This window comes from Chelonia mydas, chromosome 4 (assembly GCF_015237465.2).
Source record: "Chelonia mydas isolate rCheMyd1 chromosome 4, rCheMyd1.pri.v2, whole genome shotgun sequence".
Classification (NCBI taxonomy): domain Eukaryota; kingdom Metazoa; phylum Chordata; order Testudines; family Cheloniidae; genus Chelonia; species Chelonia mydas.
Genome location: NC_057852.1, coordinates 20537304 through 20550763, shown reverse-complemented (window position 1 = coordinate 20550763; position 13460 = coordinate 20537304). Strand labels below are relative to the sequence as shown.

At 40.3% G+C, this 13460-nt stretch overlaps 1 protein-coding gene across 18 annotated transcripts in view; it reads left to right on the top strand.

Annotated features, from left to right (window-relative positions):
* Positions 1–13460, top strand: part of MAPK10 (mitogen-activated protein kinase 10) — a 318269-nt gene that overhangs the window by 244317 nt on the left and 60492 nt on the right. For 2 of the 18 annotated variants that reach the window (XM_043545070.1, XM_037896810.2), the window contains one exon: positions 9064–9135. The exons of the other annotated variants lie outside the window; for them this stretch is intronic. In XM_043545070.1, the coding sequence (XP_043401005.1) occupies positions 9064–9135 (72 nt within the window). The remainder of the gene's footprint in view (positions 1–9063; positions 9136–13460) is intronic. 18 annotated transcript variants of the gene reach the window in all.

Below are 13460 nucleotides of genomic sequence, written 5' to 3'. Positions count from 1 at the left end.
GATATGGTTGTACTTTCAAAAGTTTACAATTGATATTGACTTAATACAGCTTTGAAACTTTACTATGCAGAAGAAAAATGCTGTTTTCCCTTTTTTTAGTAGTTTACATTTAACACAGTCCTGTACTGTACTTGGTTGGGTTTTTTTTTTTTTTTTTGTTTTGGTCTCTGCTGCTGCCTGATTGTGGTGTATCGTGGACTGGTCAGTTCGTAACTCTGGTGTTCGTAACTCTGAGGTTCTACTGTACACGCAGAAAATACCACGTACATTATAGTGATCGTGTGATCTAAAAAATACTGTTACAAAAAGGAGTTGCCATCCATAGTTCTTGAAAGATGCAGTGAGAAGATCTGTATTTAGATACTGAGCGAGACTTAGGCAATTACAATTGGTTAGTGGGTGAGGTTAGTGTTGTGAATGACAGTTTCTGATAAGCTTTTGTGTAAGAAATTATCTGTTCTTACCTTTGATGCAATTTCATGTTCAAAATTTATTGCTGTTATTTCTATTTGTTTAGCGTAGTATTTTTCTTTTTTAAAGCCTTCTTTTGTTTAAAAGATCAGTAGCCATGAGACTTTAGTAAGGGGAGAGACTGAGAGTTTCAAAATGGCTGGCATGCTTCTCACAATTTGATCATTTGGTGGGTGTTGACTTACTGTTTGGATTTTATCTATTTATTGGCAGAGTTGGCTTGTGCATGCATCACTTTGAATTTGTATCCAGACACAAGCTTGGATATGGGGTTTTGGTTAGCGTGGGGACAGTTTGAGTTTCAGTAGTATTTTCTTTACATGATAGGTCATCTGGCTCCAATAGACATCAGTGAAATTTGCATCCATATAGATACTTGACCATTAACATTCTTTTAACTTTTTGGACTCTCTCTCTATATATATTCCATACATGTTTAGTTTACAGTCAGTTATACACATGATATACATATATGTGCAGACTCATTGCTAAGGCTATGATTTAGTCATGGAGGTCATGGCAGTCACGGATTCTGGGGACTTCTTGGGGTTCAGCTGTCAACAGCTGAAGCTGGGGCTGGAGCCGAGGCTGTGGCTGGAGCCAAGGCTATGCTCCCCTGCCCTGCGTTGGGGGCTGCAATCGGGACCATGTGCCCCAGCCCCAGAGCGTCCACCGGGGGCTCAACTGGGGCCATTTGCCTCTGCCCTGCAGTGCAGGTGGCACCCCTGCCCCCCGTCAGGGGCTGCAGCCAGGGCCATGCACCCCTGCTCCATGTTGGGCTGCAGCCGGGGCTGTGCGTCCCTGCCCCACGTCAGGGGCTGCAGTGTCCCTGCCCGCCTCTGCCCCACATAGGGCGCTGCATCCAGGGCTGTGTACCCCTGCCCCATGGCTTCCACAGTGGTCTGAAACCAGGGCTGTGTGCCTCTGCCCCATGGCTTGTATGATTATTGTTAGTAAAAGTCATGCACAGGTCATGGGCTCCATGAATTTTTGTTTGTTGCCCGTGACCTGTCCCTGACTTTTACTAAAAATAACCATGACAAAATTTTAGCCTTACTCATAGCCAAATCCTATGTGCAATCAAGTAAGTGGTTTGTACAGAGGGAAATCTCTGAATCTGGATTATCCCCAATAGCCTCGTAAATGGCAGTTGAGATAATCCATGGCTGCTTTTACAACACCAGCTTTAGAGGTTTTTGGATAGTGGATCTACGTAGCGGTGGCTCCAACTGACAACCACCCATACTTCCCTTGTCCACTCACCAAGACTTTTCTGCACCGAAGCAGGTAGAACCCCCTGGAGCACAGCTCTGTAGGACATAGTGGTCTGGTCTGGGTGAACTCTCCATATCTTGCCTGTGCTCCTGCAGAGCAGGCTCTCACCAAGATAGAACATGAGGCAGTGAGTCAGGGAGGAAACTGGTTGATGAGTTCCTGATTTAGAATGGAGAGTATTTTTTAAAAAAAGTTTTTTGCACATCTGGTTGGGGTTTCATTTGGGACAGAGGTATTATTTCTTTCTTTCAGTTAGGGTTTCCTTTACATCAGCACTGGGTTTAATTAGCCTTGGTGTTTGCACTGTGAGCTATTCCAAAGAAACATTACCATAACAGCTTCTCTCTTTATGAGAATCAAATAATATGAATCTTAACAGATCCATTCTCTGCTTTCTCCTGAGGGTTATCTCTTACTTCTGGAGAAAGCCATTTCCCCATATAAATAGGGGAGACTTCACAAGTAATTTAGTCAAGTGGTGGTATAAACCAGAAAGGAGAGTATCTAACTTTTAGCTTTTAACTTTTAACTTTTACTTTTTAATCGTAAAACTAAACTGGCAAGAAATTTTTATCTATTTGCAGTATTTTAGTGCTAGATGTTTTTCAAGGCACTATGAAAACTAGCACTACAATGCAAAGTGTTCAGTCTGCCTTTTAGCCAGGGTCCCATGTTGGCGGGCGAGTAGTGAGAGGAGGTGCGCTCTCCCAGCAGAAACTCCAGGAGGCATAGTGGCTGAAGCAGGAGGATCACTTGGAGCTCTCGGAACACCAATGTTCTACCCTTCAAAGGAGAGCATGCCCATTCCCCTCTGCACTGGCAAGCTCAATATATCTATATTGATTTATGGCAAATTTCTAGTCATGTTTTCTGATCTCGGTAATTAAGAGGCAGATTTTCAAAGGTATTTAAGTATCTGTTAATGCAGATGGACATCTACAGGGATTTTTCAGTCAGTGGGAGTTAGGTGCCCAATCTACTCAGGTACACTTTAAAATCTCACTTGGTGCCTATCTGCAGCGTTAGGCAGCTAAATATTGAAAATCTAGCCATTAGTGCCTACATGTGTCCATATATATCACCCAACACTTCAGCTTGCAGAGCTCAGATCATCTAGCTGCAGGGTTTAGAAGCACTTTCTGTGTTTTAAATTGCTTGCTTTGCGCTAGCTTTTTTTGTGAGCCTCAGAAGTATACATGGGCCTGATTCTCCACTCCATGACTCTGTTGTAACTTTACTGATGCTAACAGAGTTAGGCTGGTATAATGGAGTGGAGTTTCACAATCTGTGTATGAAAGGGATGTAGGTAAAACATTGATTGTCAGAGCAACTAGGTACTTTAATTACCAAAATTAGTACATAAAACATGAATTTACCATGGATTATACATTATATTGTTTCATTTTTATTAATAAATATATACACATTTTTTATTAATATTGTGGAGAGAGAGGCTATTGAAAGATTCTCCATAGAGAAGATGAAATAATTAAAATATGCTTGGCTATAACTTCTGTGGCTCACAAAAAAAGCTAGATCAAGGTAAGGCAGTTTAAAATAATACAGAAAGTGGTTCTAAACCCAACAGTTAGATGACCTGAGCTCTGCAAGCTGAAGAGTTGGGTTTAGACTACTTTTCATTGTATTTGGGTTAAGTGTGTGTTGGTTTAAATTGCTTGGCCCAGATGCTTTGCAGATTTACTCCCATTACAATGTTGTTTTTTTTCCCCCTGAGAGCTATAGATGTACATTCAAGTACTCACTACTGCAGCTTTCTGTGACTCACTAATGGACCAATCCTGAAGTCCTTCTACCGGAAAAACCTCGCCCTGAAGCCAATGGTAGCTTTTCCATTGAGTGTTGTAAGGTGGGCGCGCCAAGTGCTCAGAAACGCCTTTGGGCTCGATTGAGCATATACAATGTGCTTTGTGCAAGAGGTGCTATGTGAGGTGCAGCTGCATGGGCCCAGGAGCAGCACAGGAAAGGAATCCTGCCATCTTCTCCTTCCTTGCTCCGGGGTGGGAGTAACAAACTACTGGCCCCTTATCAGATTGCATCCCTCCATGTCAGCTCAGCTGTGGTGGTAGGCACATTGGAGGGGCAGATCCAAATCTCTGCACGCTAGCTCAGGGGCAAAATAGTGAATGTGCAGAATGTGCTTAGCCCTCGGAGCCTGGAACCAAGCTTTGGAGAGAACACAGGGTGCGAGGCATGACGCTCTCCCCCTTATCCCCATGCGTGGTTGTGTAGGCAGGGCCACAATCAGGCCTTCTGTTAGTCTTGCGGCTCTACTGTGGATAAACTGTGACTGTGTTTAACTAAGGTGAACATCATCTTTTCTGAATTCCCAGCAGGTGACTGCTTTGAAGTACCTTGCTGAATCGAGGCCTGAAAGTAGAATATGGTCTTATGCTAGATTTGTTTGTATCCTGACAACTGTACATGCTAGAATTCATCATTATTAGTATCAAACTGAGAAGGTCTAAATTAACATTTTGTATTTCTTAAATTCCCTTAGACTTTCAGATACCAATTGCAGAGTGGGGAGATATAATTACCATGTATCAATGAATATATAGTACATATTGAGAGAGAGAGAGCGAGAGCTCTAAACCTGTCAGGAAATCTGCAGCATTAATACTGTACCAATAAAATAAATTTGCATGCACCAAATCACCTGATTAAAATTTATAATCATTTTTATAGTGCAGGTGTAAATTTTTATAGAGTGAGGGTACTGAATCTTTTTTATTTTATGTAACTTTCTACCATATTTTTAAGAGGAATTTATTGAGGGAAAACTATCAAAGCAAGCCGTCTGAAGCCCTTTGCTTGATGGGAACATAATTATTCAGCTCAGAGGTAAATGCAGTCTGCTCACAGTCTTAGTGTAGCCAAAGCTGTTCTCACACTATTATGTTGCATCCATTTACAGATCAGGAAACAGAAGTAGACAACAAGGTACACAAACCTTTTTGACCTCTATCATTGCCACTAAGCAATCAATTAATGTTTGTATTGTTTATATAGGACTAGTGTTGTGTATGGTGTTTCAAAGGCATAAAACAAGGCATGTCTTCTGCTCAGAAGACCTTATCCTCTAAGGTCTTAAGCATATATGGTATTGAGAACATTCAGTCATCTGCTGAAGGTCCTCAACTCAATGGGAGTTGAGGGTGCTTGATATCTCACAGGAGGCATTGAGCATCTTGTAGGATTGGATCCTAATTAAGACAGATAACTCAATAACTATATCATGGGGGAAGGGACTGATAAGAGGGAGAGGCAATTATACAATCGGAGAGGATCACAGGCTAGGAGATCAGTATCTTCCACGGGAAGCAAATTGTAGAAGTAATTTTTGACTTTGTATATTACTTTTTTGTTAATTTTTCCATGTTTTGTTTCAGTGTGTATTATTAAAGTTTAAAGAAATAGTGAGGTGACAGAAAAGGAGCAGGCTGTAGTGGAAAGATACCCAGGAGAAGTGAGGTTAGAAGGAAGAGAGAGCAAAGTAATTTTAATTTGATTTGCAGGAAGTAGGATGCTGCTCCAGACATAGAGGAAAGCATGAAAAAGGCACAGGGTTGTGAATGGGAGAAGGGAATGAAGGGTACGTTATGGGAGAGGGGTAAGCAGAGTGGAGTGACCAGGAAAGAATGAGAGCAAAGATATAAGCAAGGACAGACCTATGTGAAGCCTTGAGGTTGAGGACTAGGAGTTTGAACTGGATTAAGAACGAGATTGGGAGCCAGTGAAGAGATTCAAGAAGGGCAGAAGAGGAGGACATGTGAGGCTAACCCTTTAAAGGGCTTGAGTTTGCATTCATGCCTATAAAAGGGCTAAGGTTCGTAGAGCAGAAGGGAAGATGTTCTTATTGTTTTCTAAACCAGTTTGCCCATTCCCACCAAAATATCAAATGCCCCTGGCGGCATTGTCTTTCCAGCTCAGTGTGTTGGGCTCTGTGGTGCAGTGGGACCTGATGCAACACACTGCAGAATTACAGTGATTTTCCTTTTTAGTTGTATTAAAACAACAATAACCAGACCCCAGGTACTGTGTTATGGTTACAACATGTGAGTACATAGTTATGGCATCTATCTTGAGATGTACCAGAGTTGCTATCAGCCAGTTCCACTCTACTGAGGACTGTGCTGGTTTTTCCCTTTGAAAGTTTCAAGTAAACAGCTGGATTCAGTTCTGTAGCTGAGACCATAGTCTTCAGTAAGCATGAAAAGCTGAAGAAGTATTTCCCAGCAGAACTCCTTCGAAGAAACCCCATTTAAAATGGACTTGGAGAAGTGAACTTAGTGCACTGACAAGCATATTCAGACTTCCTTGGATTGGTCCCAGAGTTCAGACCTCAGCACTTGTGTAAAATAGGTTTGGGCTGTTACATATTCTGGGCTATATATATGCAAATGAGCATAGCAAGCATCAGAGTTTGCCTCAGAAATCCCACAGCCAGCAGTGCTACAACAAGTAGCTATTCAAAGCAGGACAGTCTGTTTCCAGTTCTCAGTGGACAGATATCTGCACTATTAAAATATAAACGATCACAAATGGGACTAAACTGGCCATCTCGGCAGAGGTGAAAAGGTAGAGTATAAAGCAGCCTCTTATTCTTTGTAGTGGTTCTTCTCCAGGGTCAGAGCTAAGGCACAGTGGCATGGCAATATGGGGAAAGATTGCACAGCTTCTCCCTGTCCTGTACCTGTTGTGGATAAACAGAGGTCTCCCGGATCTGAGACTGTAGTGAGGGGTACCTTTTGTGACCATGACATTGACATTCTCTCCTCTCACCAGTTTTAACCAAAGTAACTCCACTGAATTCAGTGGAGATAGTCTTGATTAATACAGGACTAAATTAAATTTAGGTCTCTCTACTACATGTTTGTATGGAGCCTAGTACCATGGAGCCTTGATCTCTAATTAGGGCTTCTGGGCACTATTGTAATATATGTAACAATGAGGCTTTTAGCCTCAAGTGCCTTACTATTATTACACATATACAGTGACAAATTTAGGGTCTTATTAGGGATTTTAAAATCTGTTTATGAAAGAGAAAAAGGAAGCAAGAATCATAGACTTTAAGGTCAGAAGGGACCATTATGATCGTCTAGTCTGACCTCCTGCACAACGCAGGCCACAGAATCTCACCCATCCACTCCTGTAACAAACCCCTAACCTATGTCTGAGCTATTGAACTCCTCAAATCGTGGTTTAAAGACTTCAAGGTGCAGAGAATTCTCCAGCAAGTGACCTGTGCCCCATGCTACAGAAGAAGACAAAAAACCCCCTCTGCCAATCTGCCCTGGAGGAAAATTCCTTCCCGACTCCAAATATGGCGATCAGCTAAACCCTGAGCATGTGGGCAAGACTCACCAGCCAGACACCCAGGAAAGAATTCTCTGTAGTAATTCAGATCCCACCCCATCTAACATCCCATCACAGGCCATTGGGCATATATACTGCTAATAGACAAAGATCAATTAATTGCCAAAATGAGGCTATCCCATCATACCATCTCCTCCATAAATTTATCAAGCTTAGTCTTGAAGACAGATATGTCTTTTGCACCCACTGCTCCCCTTGGAAGGCTGTTCCAGAACGTCACTCCTCTGATGGTTAGAAACCTTCATCTAATTTAAGTCTAAACTTCCTGGTGGCCAGTTTATATCCATTTGTTCTTGCATATCTTTTCTCCACAGACATTGGGTCAAATCCCAAGGTTTTCACCCAATCTGTGTGGCATTGGAAATCTTATAAGAATTTCCTTCACAAAACTTCACAAGTAAAGTAGAATGCAAGGAATTCTTCCATTGCTGGCTTATAGTATGAAAAGAGTTTACAATTAAACTATTAGATGATTTTCCATAGACATAATTTTTAATGAACATTTTGCAACAATAACATGAGACAGAAATTTCTTAAGATAACAAATGTATTAATAATGATTGGACACACAACTGTTATCTTTTCCTGATATTCTGCATGTTGTGATGGAAGCAGCAGTAATTAGTTCTCCTGGGTTATTGCTACCAAGTAAGTAGCCATTTTTTGGTGCTGATAAAGCTTCTCAGATGCTAAGTAAAATTACAGGGAACCTTAAATACAGTCAGGATTAAGATTTCCACAATAAGTACATTCTTCTTACAAACCAAACCCACTTTAAGCTACTGCTACAAAATCAGAGTTGGCATGGAATCTTAAGAGGAGTAAAACCAAACAACATGACATTGGTCTCTCCCCACACAGATCCGGCACAGCAAAGACGTCTTTCTTTCTGGTATTGAATATCATAGAAAGAAGTTGGCACATGCAGTTTAGTGTCAGGGCTTGCTAACTTGCATGTTTGTGTCGTATTATGTTAAACAGCTCATCCTCACTGGCAATAGCAGGGAGGAGAGCATCAGTTTAATTACACATTATACTTCAAGGGCCTGATTCTGATATCCTTTATATCAGTGTAAATCATGAGTAACTTTCTTGAAACCAATTCAGATACATCAGTATACACAGGAGGGGAATCGGGCCTCTGGTTTGCTTTGAATTACAGTCCAGAATGGCCAGCTTAGTGCTTTATATCAGAGCTGTTCCATTATAAAGTTAGCATTTCCTATCATGCAGAATGAAAATCTTATGAGTTTCTCAGGACACCCATTCTGAACTAGCTGCTTTGTTGAGATTCAATAGAAGCAAACCAACAGACTCCAAAGCATGCATTATTGAAACTGAAAGATCTCAACACATTTTATTCACACTTCTGAATGATGTGGATATGTTTTGTCAAGACCAAACTTTCTTTTGTGGCTGTTGGCAGTTCAGATTTTAAAATATGCATGGATCTCCTGTAGTTGAAAGGATGAAAGGGAAGTGATTTGCATATCCCCAATGAATACAAAGACCAGCATTCATTTACAGCACAAACTAGTATGATCCTAGGTAATGGAAGCAAATGAGAACTTTAAAAAAACGAAACTAATTATTTAATTATAATTGCAAACTTGCATGAACTCAGAGTAGCTAGCCATAGGTCTTACTCAGTTTCCAGGGTTTAATAGTATTGTCTCTCATTTTCGTGAGAAAAAAATTACTGGAGTCAGTTTTTCTCAACCCAGCTGTACTCTCATCAAACATGTATACACAAGCACAGCTCCTCCAGATATACCTTTCAGAAGAATGTAAGGCAGGCACTGCATCTGAAGTACCAACCGCAGGCTCCTGTACTTGGCATGACTGGATAAGTTGTCTTCTCATTTATTTGTTGTTCTGTTGCTGTGTTCTTGTTTACCTTCATTTCATTTTTGTTTTCAGTTGACATGTGGTCAATAGGGTGCATCATGGGAGAAATGATTAAAGGTGCTGTGTTGTTTCCTGGCACTGATCGTATCCTTCCTAGCAGCCATTGGTCTCTATAGGTACTTTCAATCCCTTCCCCTCAGGCCCCTCGGTAATAGACTAGTGCTGGTATACATTTAATGTATCTAAATAACTGGGATAAGTCCCATTACAAAATGCTTGCAAAGCCTGTACCTTGCTATAATGTCTTTGTCTCCTAGTAAAAGGCTTACATGGAGAACACAGTGAGTATAGTACATGAAAGATTAAACACGATGCTATGTACTGTTCATCACTTCTGCTGGTAGCAGCCAGTGACTATCTGTTTATTAGTTATGTTGCACTATAAATGTCTCAAATTACCTTTTCTTATTTTCTTTTATAAATGACAATATTTTAATGTTCAAGTTATGTTTTAGAGTGGGTACCATTAAAAATCCGTGCTTACAATATATATCAGTGAGTGGTAAATCATAGACACTATACTTTAGGGAGAAGAGATGATAACTCAAACACTACTTTTTGGTAAATGTTGATTTTCTAATGGTGATCACTGTAAATAGAAACGCAATGCTATTTAACTAGGAAATGCTTTCCGATGTGGGATTTTACTTTTTATAAGAATTGTAGTAGTCTGGATTGTACTAACTTAGTGAGTCAAGACTCTCTCTGCTTTAAATCATTGTAATAGACTTCATTTTCATTATGATTTTGAAAAATGAAACTAGAGCAGATAAGCCTGTCCTCTCTCCATTAAAGCAATTAATGTGATTTTATGGAAGTAGGGTTTTTTCATTATAGGTAGAATGGACAGTGTAGTTAGAGCTTTTAGGAGCTCTTCTTCTGGTTTGGAAAAGGTAACCAGAGTGTCACAGCTAAATACATTGTATTTAAATACATTATAAATTATAAATTGTATTATAAATACAAAGTATTTAGCTATGACACTCTGGATACCTTTTCCAGACCTGAAGAGGAGCGTTGTAAAACTCGAAAGCTTGTCTCTTTCCCCAACAGAAGTTGGTCCAATAAAAGATATTACCACACCCGCCATCTCTCTAGCATATCTTAGGATCATCACAGCTACAGCAACACTGCAAACAAATATAGTTAAACTCATTTTAAATCAGTGGGCATAAAGGCCCAGTAAACAGAGTGTGCTTTTTAGTTATTGTACAGTTCTTCACTTACTACACTGAGGAATTCTTTTTTTCTGATTAAAGCTACCATTGAGATTTCTACACAAACTTCAATAAATACTTCATTATTTTAACATGCATCAGTCTGAAATTTCAGTTCACTCAGATGTAACTCAAAGGAATTACAATGAGGACCATTTGGACCATTAAGTTTATAGATTTTATTTCTCATGTGGACCCTGTGCTTATAAAACACCAAGTGGGAAGAAGTCTTCAGGTGTTAATGCATTTGTCACTCAAAGATATGTAGCGATGTGCACTGTAATCTCTCTGATTGTAATTTTTTGTGCTATCACATGCTTGCTAGATGAATTTTTCATGCACCTGCTATATTCACATTGATATCTTTAAAGGGTATAATTATTTGATTAATGTGGGGAAATAATAATATCTGAAGCCTTGTTAAAAAAACAAGACAAAACAGATTTTTTTTCCTGATCTTGACTGCCATCAATACAGTAGTTTCTGACTTGAGCCCACGTTTGATGAATACATGGCTGAAATATGGGCTGCTCCTGTTCCCATTGAAATTAATGGCAAAACACCACTAGATTTCTATGGGAACAGGACCTGGACCCTGTAAGCATGGATTGGGCTAGATTCTCTGCTGTGTGAATCAGTGTTATTCCAGTTAGCACTAGCTCAGGATTCAGCCCAGGATGTGTTTCGGTGTGTGCTATGGAAATTGTGGGATAGGGTGAAGCATTCAGACTGCTATACCTCAGTGCTGTAGTTCCATTGTTTGTTACGCTGATAGCTTTAGCTTTGTTAGATTTAATTCAATATGTTACCAGGAAAAAGTATAAAACTATTTGAACGTGCCCTATATATTGATTTTAAAAGATAAGTTTCCCTCACACAGCTTTATACTTGTTAAAAAGAGATCACAAAAAGCCTCTATAATTAAACTATTAAATTCAGTTTACTATTGCAACAATTCCCAGAAATCAGCCATTAGCAACTGCTGATTAGTTTGGAATTATTTCTTAACTGAGTTCATGTTCTCCTCATATGTTTAGCATCATGGTTTCTGGTCCATGACTGGGACTCCTTGGTGCTACTATAATAATAAATGATGTTAGCAACACAAGTTTATTACTTGTATATATGTATATGGTGCTATATGTGCACTGCGTTTTATGTGCAACTCTGCTGTATTTTTCAGCAGTTCCCTTACTTTCTTCACTGGTACTCTGCTGCAACTTATAAATTCTCTTTCAAACAGTTGAACATCCTTGGAAAAAACATTATTTTCTAATGCATGCCATAACAACCAAATCCAGCTCCTCTCTTCACCCTTCAGAGGATAAGGGATCTGATCCTGCAAGGTGCTGAGTGCCCCCTGAAAGATATTGAGCTCACAATATCTAGTGAAGTGAATCGAAATTGGGGGTAATCAGAAATTTAAAAGATCAGGCTCAAGATGTGTTATGCTTTGGTTCAAGTTATGCTCTTGAACTCTGAATTCACTGAAGTCACACGACCAATATTGACGCAATATGGAGTCATGCCAGCAGGGAATAAGGTCTATAACCTTTGTGACCCTGATTCAGCAGAGCATTTAAGCATTTGCTTAATTATAAGCATATGCTTCAGTCCCATTCATTCCAGTTGGATTCAAATGTATGCTAAAATTAAGCATGTGGTTAAATGTTTGCTCAAGTAGGACTTTTATCATTCCTCTATCAAACACATAGGAGGAACCCGTGGATATTTATAGCAACAGAAGAGTTACAAATCTGATTCATTTATTTATTTTTATTGCCAGGTATAAGAAAGAAGTGAAATTTGTTAAGGAAGTCAGTTAACCAAATTTTGCTCTCAGTCAAGCAGAGAGAAGTTGTGGGGAAATTTTCTGCAAATATCTGTTTCAATTAACAAACAAAACTTGATTTGAAAAGTGTTTGTTAGGCTTTTACATTCACCTTCCAGGAACGTTTGCATGCTCAAGACGAACACACACACGCACGAAAAGCAATTACAAACAAAGGCACTGACTTTCTTTTTTTTCTCTTTTTTTTTTTTGCCCCGGTGGGTGCTCCAACCCTGCTCTGCCCCAAGGCCGCACTCCTGCTCTGCCTCTTTCCCCAAGGCCCCGCCCTCGTTCCACCTCTTCCTACCTCATCCTTTCTCCCCCTCTTTTCACCTGTTGCTGACACACTCCTCTCCACCTCCCCCGAGCGCCTCCTGCCAGCTGCTTGCTGCTTTGCTGGCCAACCCTGAGCTTGCCAAACAGCTGATCGGTAGCCGGCCAGGAGCCCTGGAACCACAGTGGCTTGTGGGTGCTGAGCACCTGCTATTTCTTTCCTTAGATGCTTGAGCCCCGGAGCACCCATGGAGTCAGCATCTGTGATTGCAAATTCAAAAGCCTGAATATTCACCAAATGCGAATTTTAAATTTTATGTTTGATTATAAAATTCACAGTTTGCAAGTCACGTGAGTTTGGTTTGGTATATAAGTCACATGATATTGTTTCTGTTGTCTGAATTGGATGGCTTATGTAACAAACCAAAATAGCTAGAATTGCAAATAGTACAATCAAATATGATTGTGGACAAATTGCGAGCAGGTACTAGCTCTGTCTTAACATTGTAAACGCTCCAAATGAATTGGGTGTACACAAGTGTTACCGAGAGCAGAATTTAGCCGTCTCTGGGAAATGATCAAATTGTAGAAGGAAGTTTTACATCGTTAACAGACCCTTCGGTCTTCATTGGCCCACAATTGTAAAAAGCTGCACTACTTTCCTAGCGTTTTCAGGGTTCGGCTGTGCTACAGTTTATAGCAGCTGGTTAATAGGAGGTGGAACACTTTTTTGGTACCGTATTTGCCTCTGTCCAATCTCAGTTGCAGCAACACTGGAATTTATGGTTGAGGGCCTACAATTCAGGACCTTCAATTAAGGGATGAATTGTGGCTTTTTCACCAGCTCTGAGCAAGATTCTGCCTCCTAGTTTCCTCTTGTTTTTCATGTACTCCACTTTCTTGGGTAAGGGGAGAAGGGACATAGCAGCCCCACAAAGAATGCTCTTGTTCCCACAATGCTACCTGTGATTTGAGTAACCTGCACAAAGGAGGAGCGGGTGCCTTACTCACCCTAATTCCTGTGGTTAGCTATGAAAGCGAAGGTTATGCATAGCTTTATTTTTTTTTAAGAACAACTTCCAAACAAA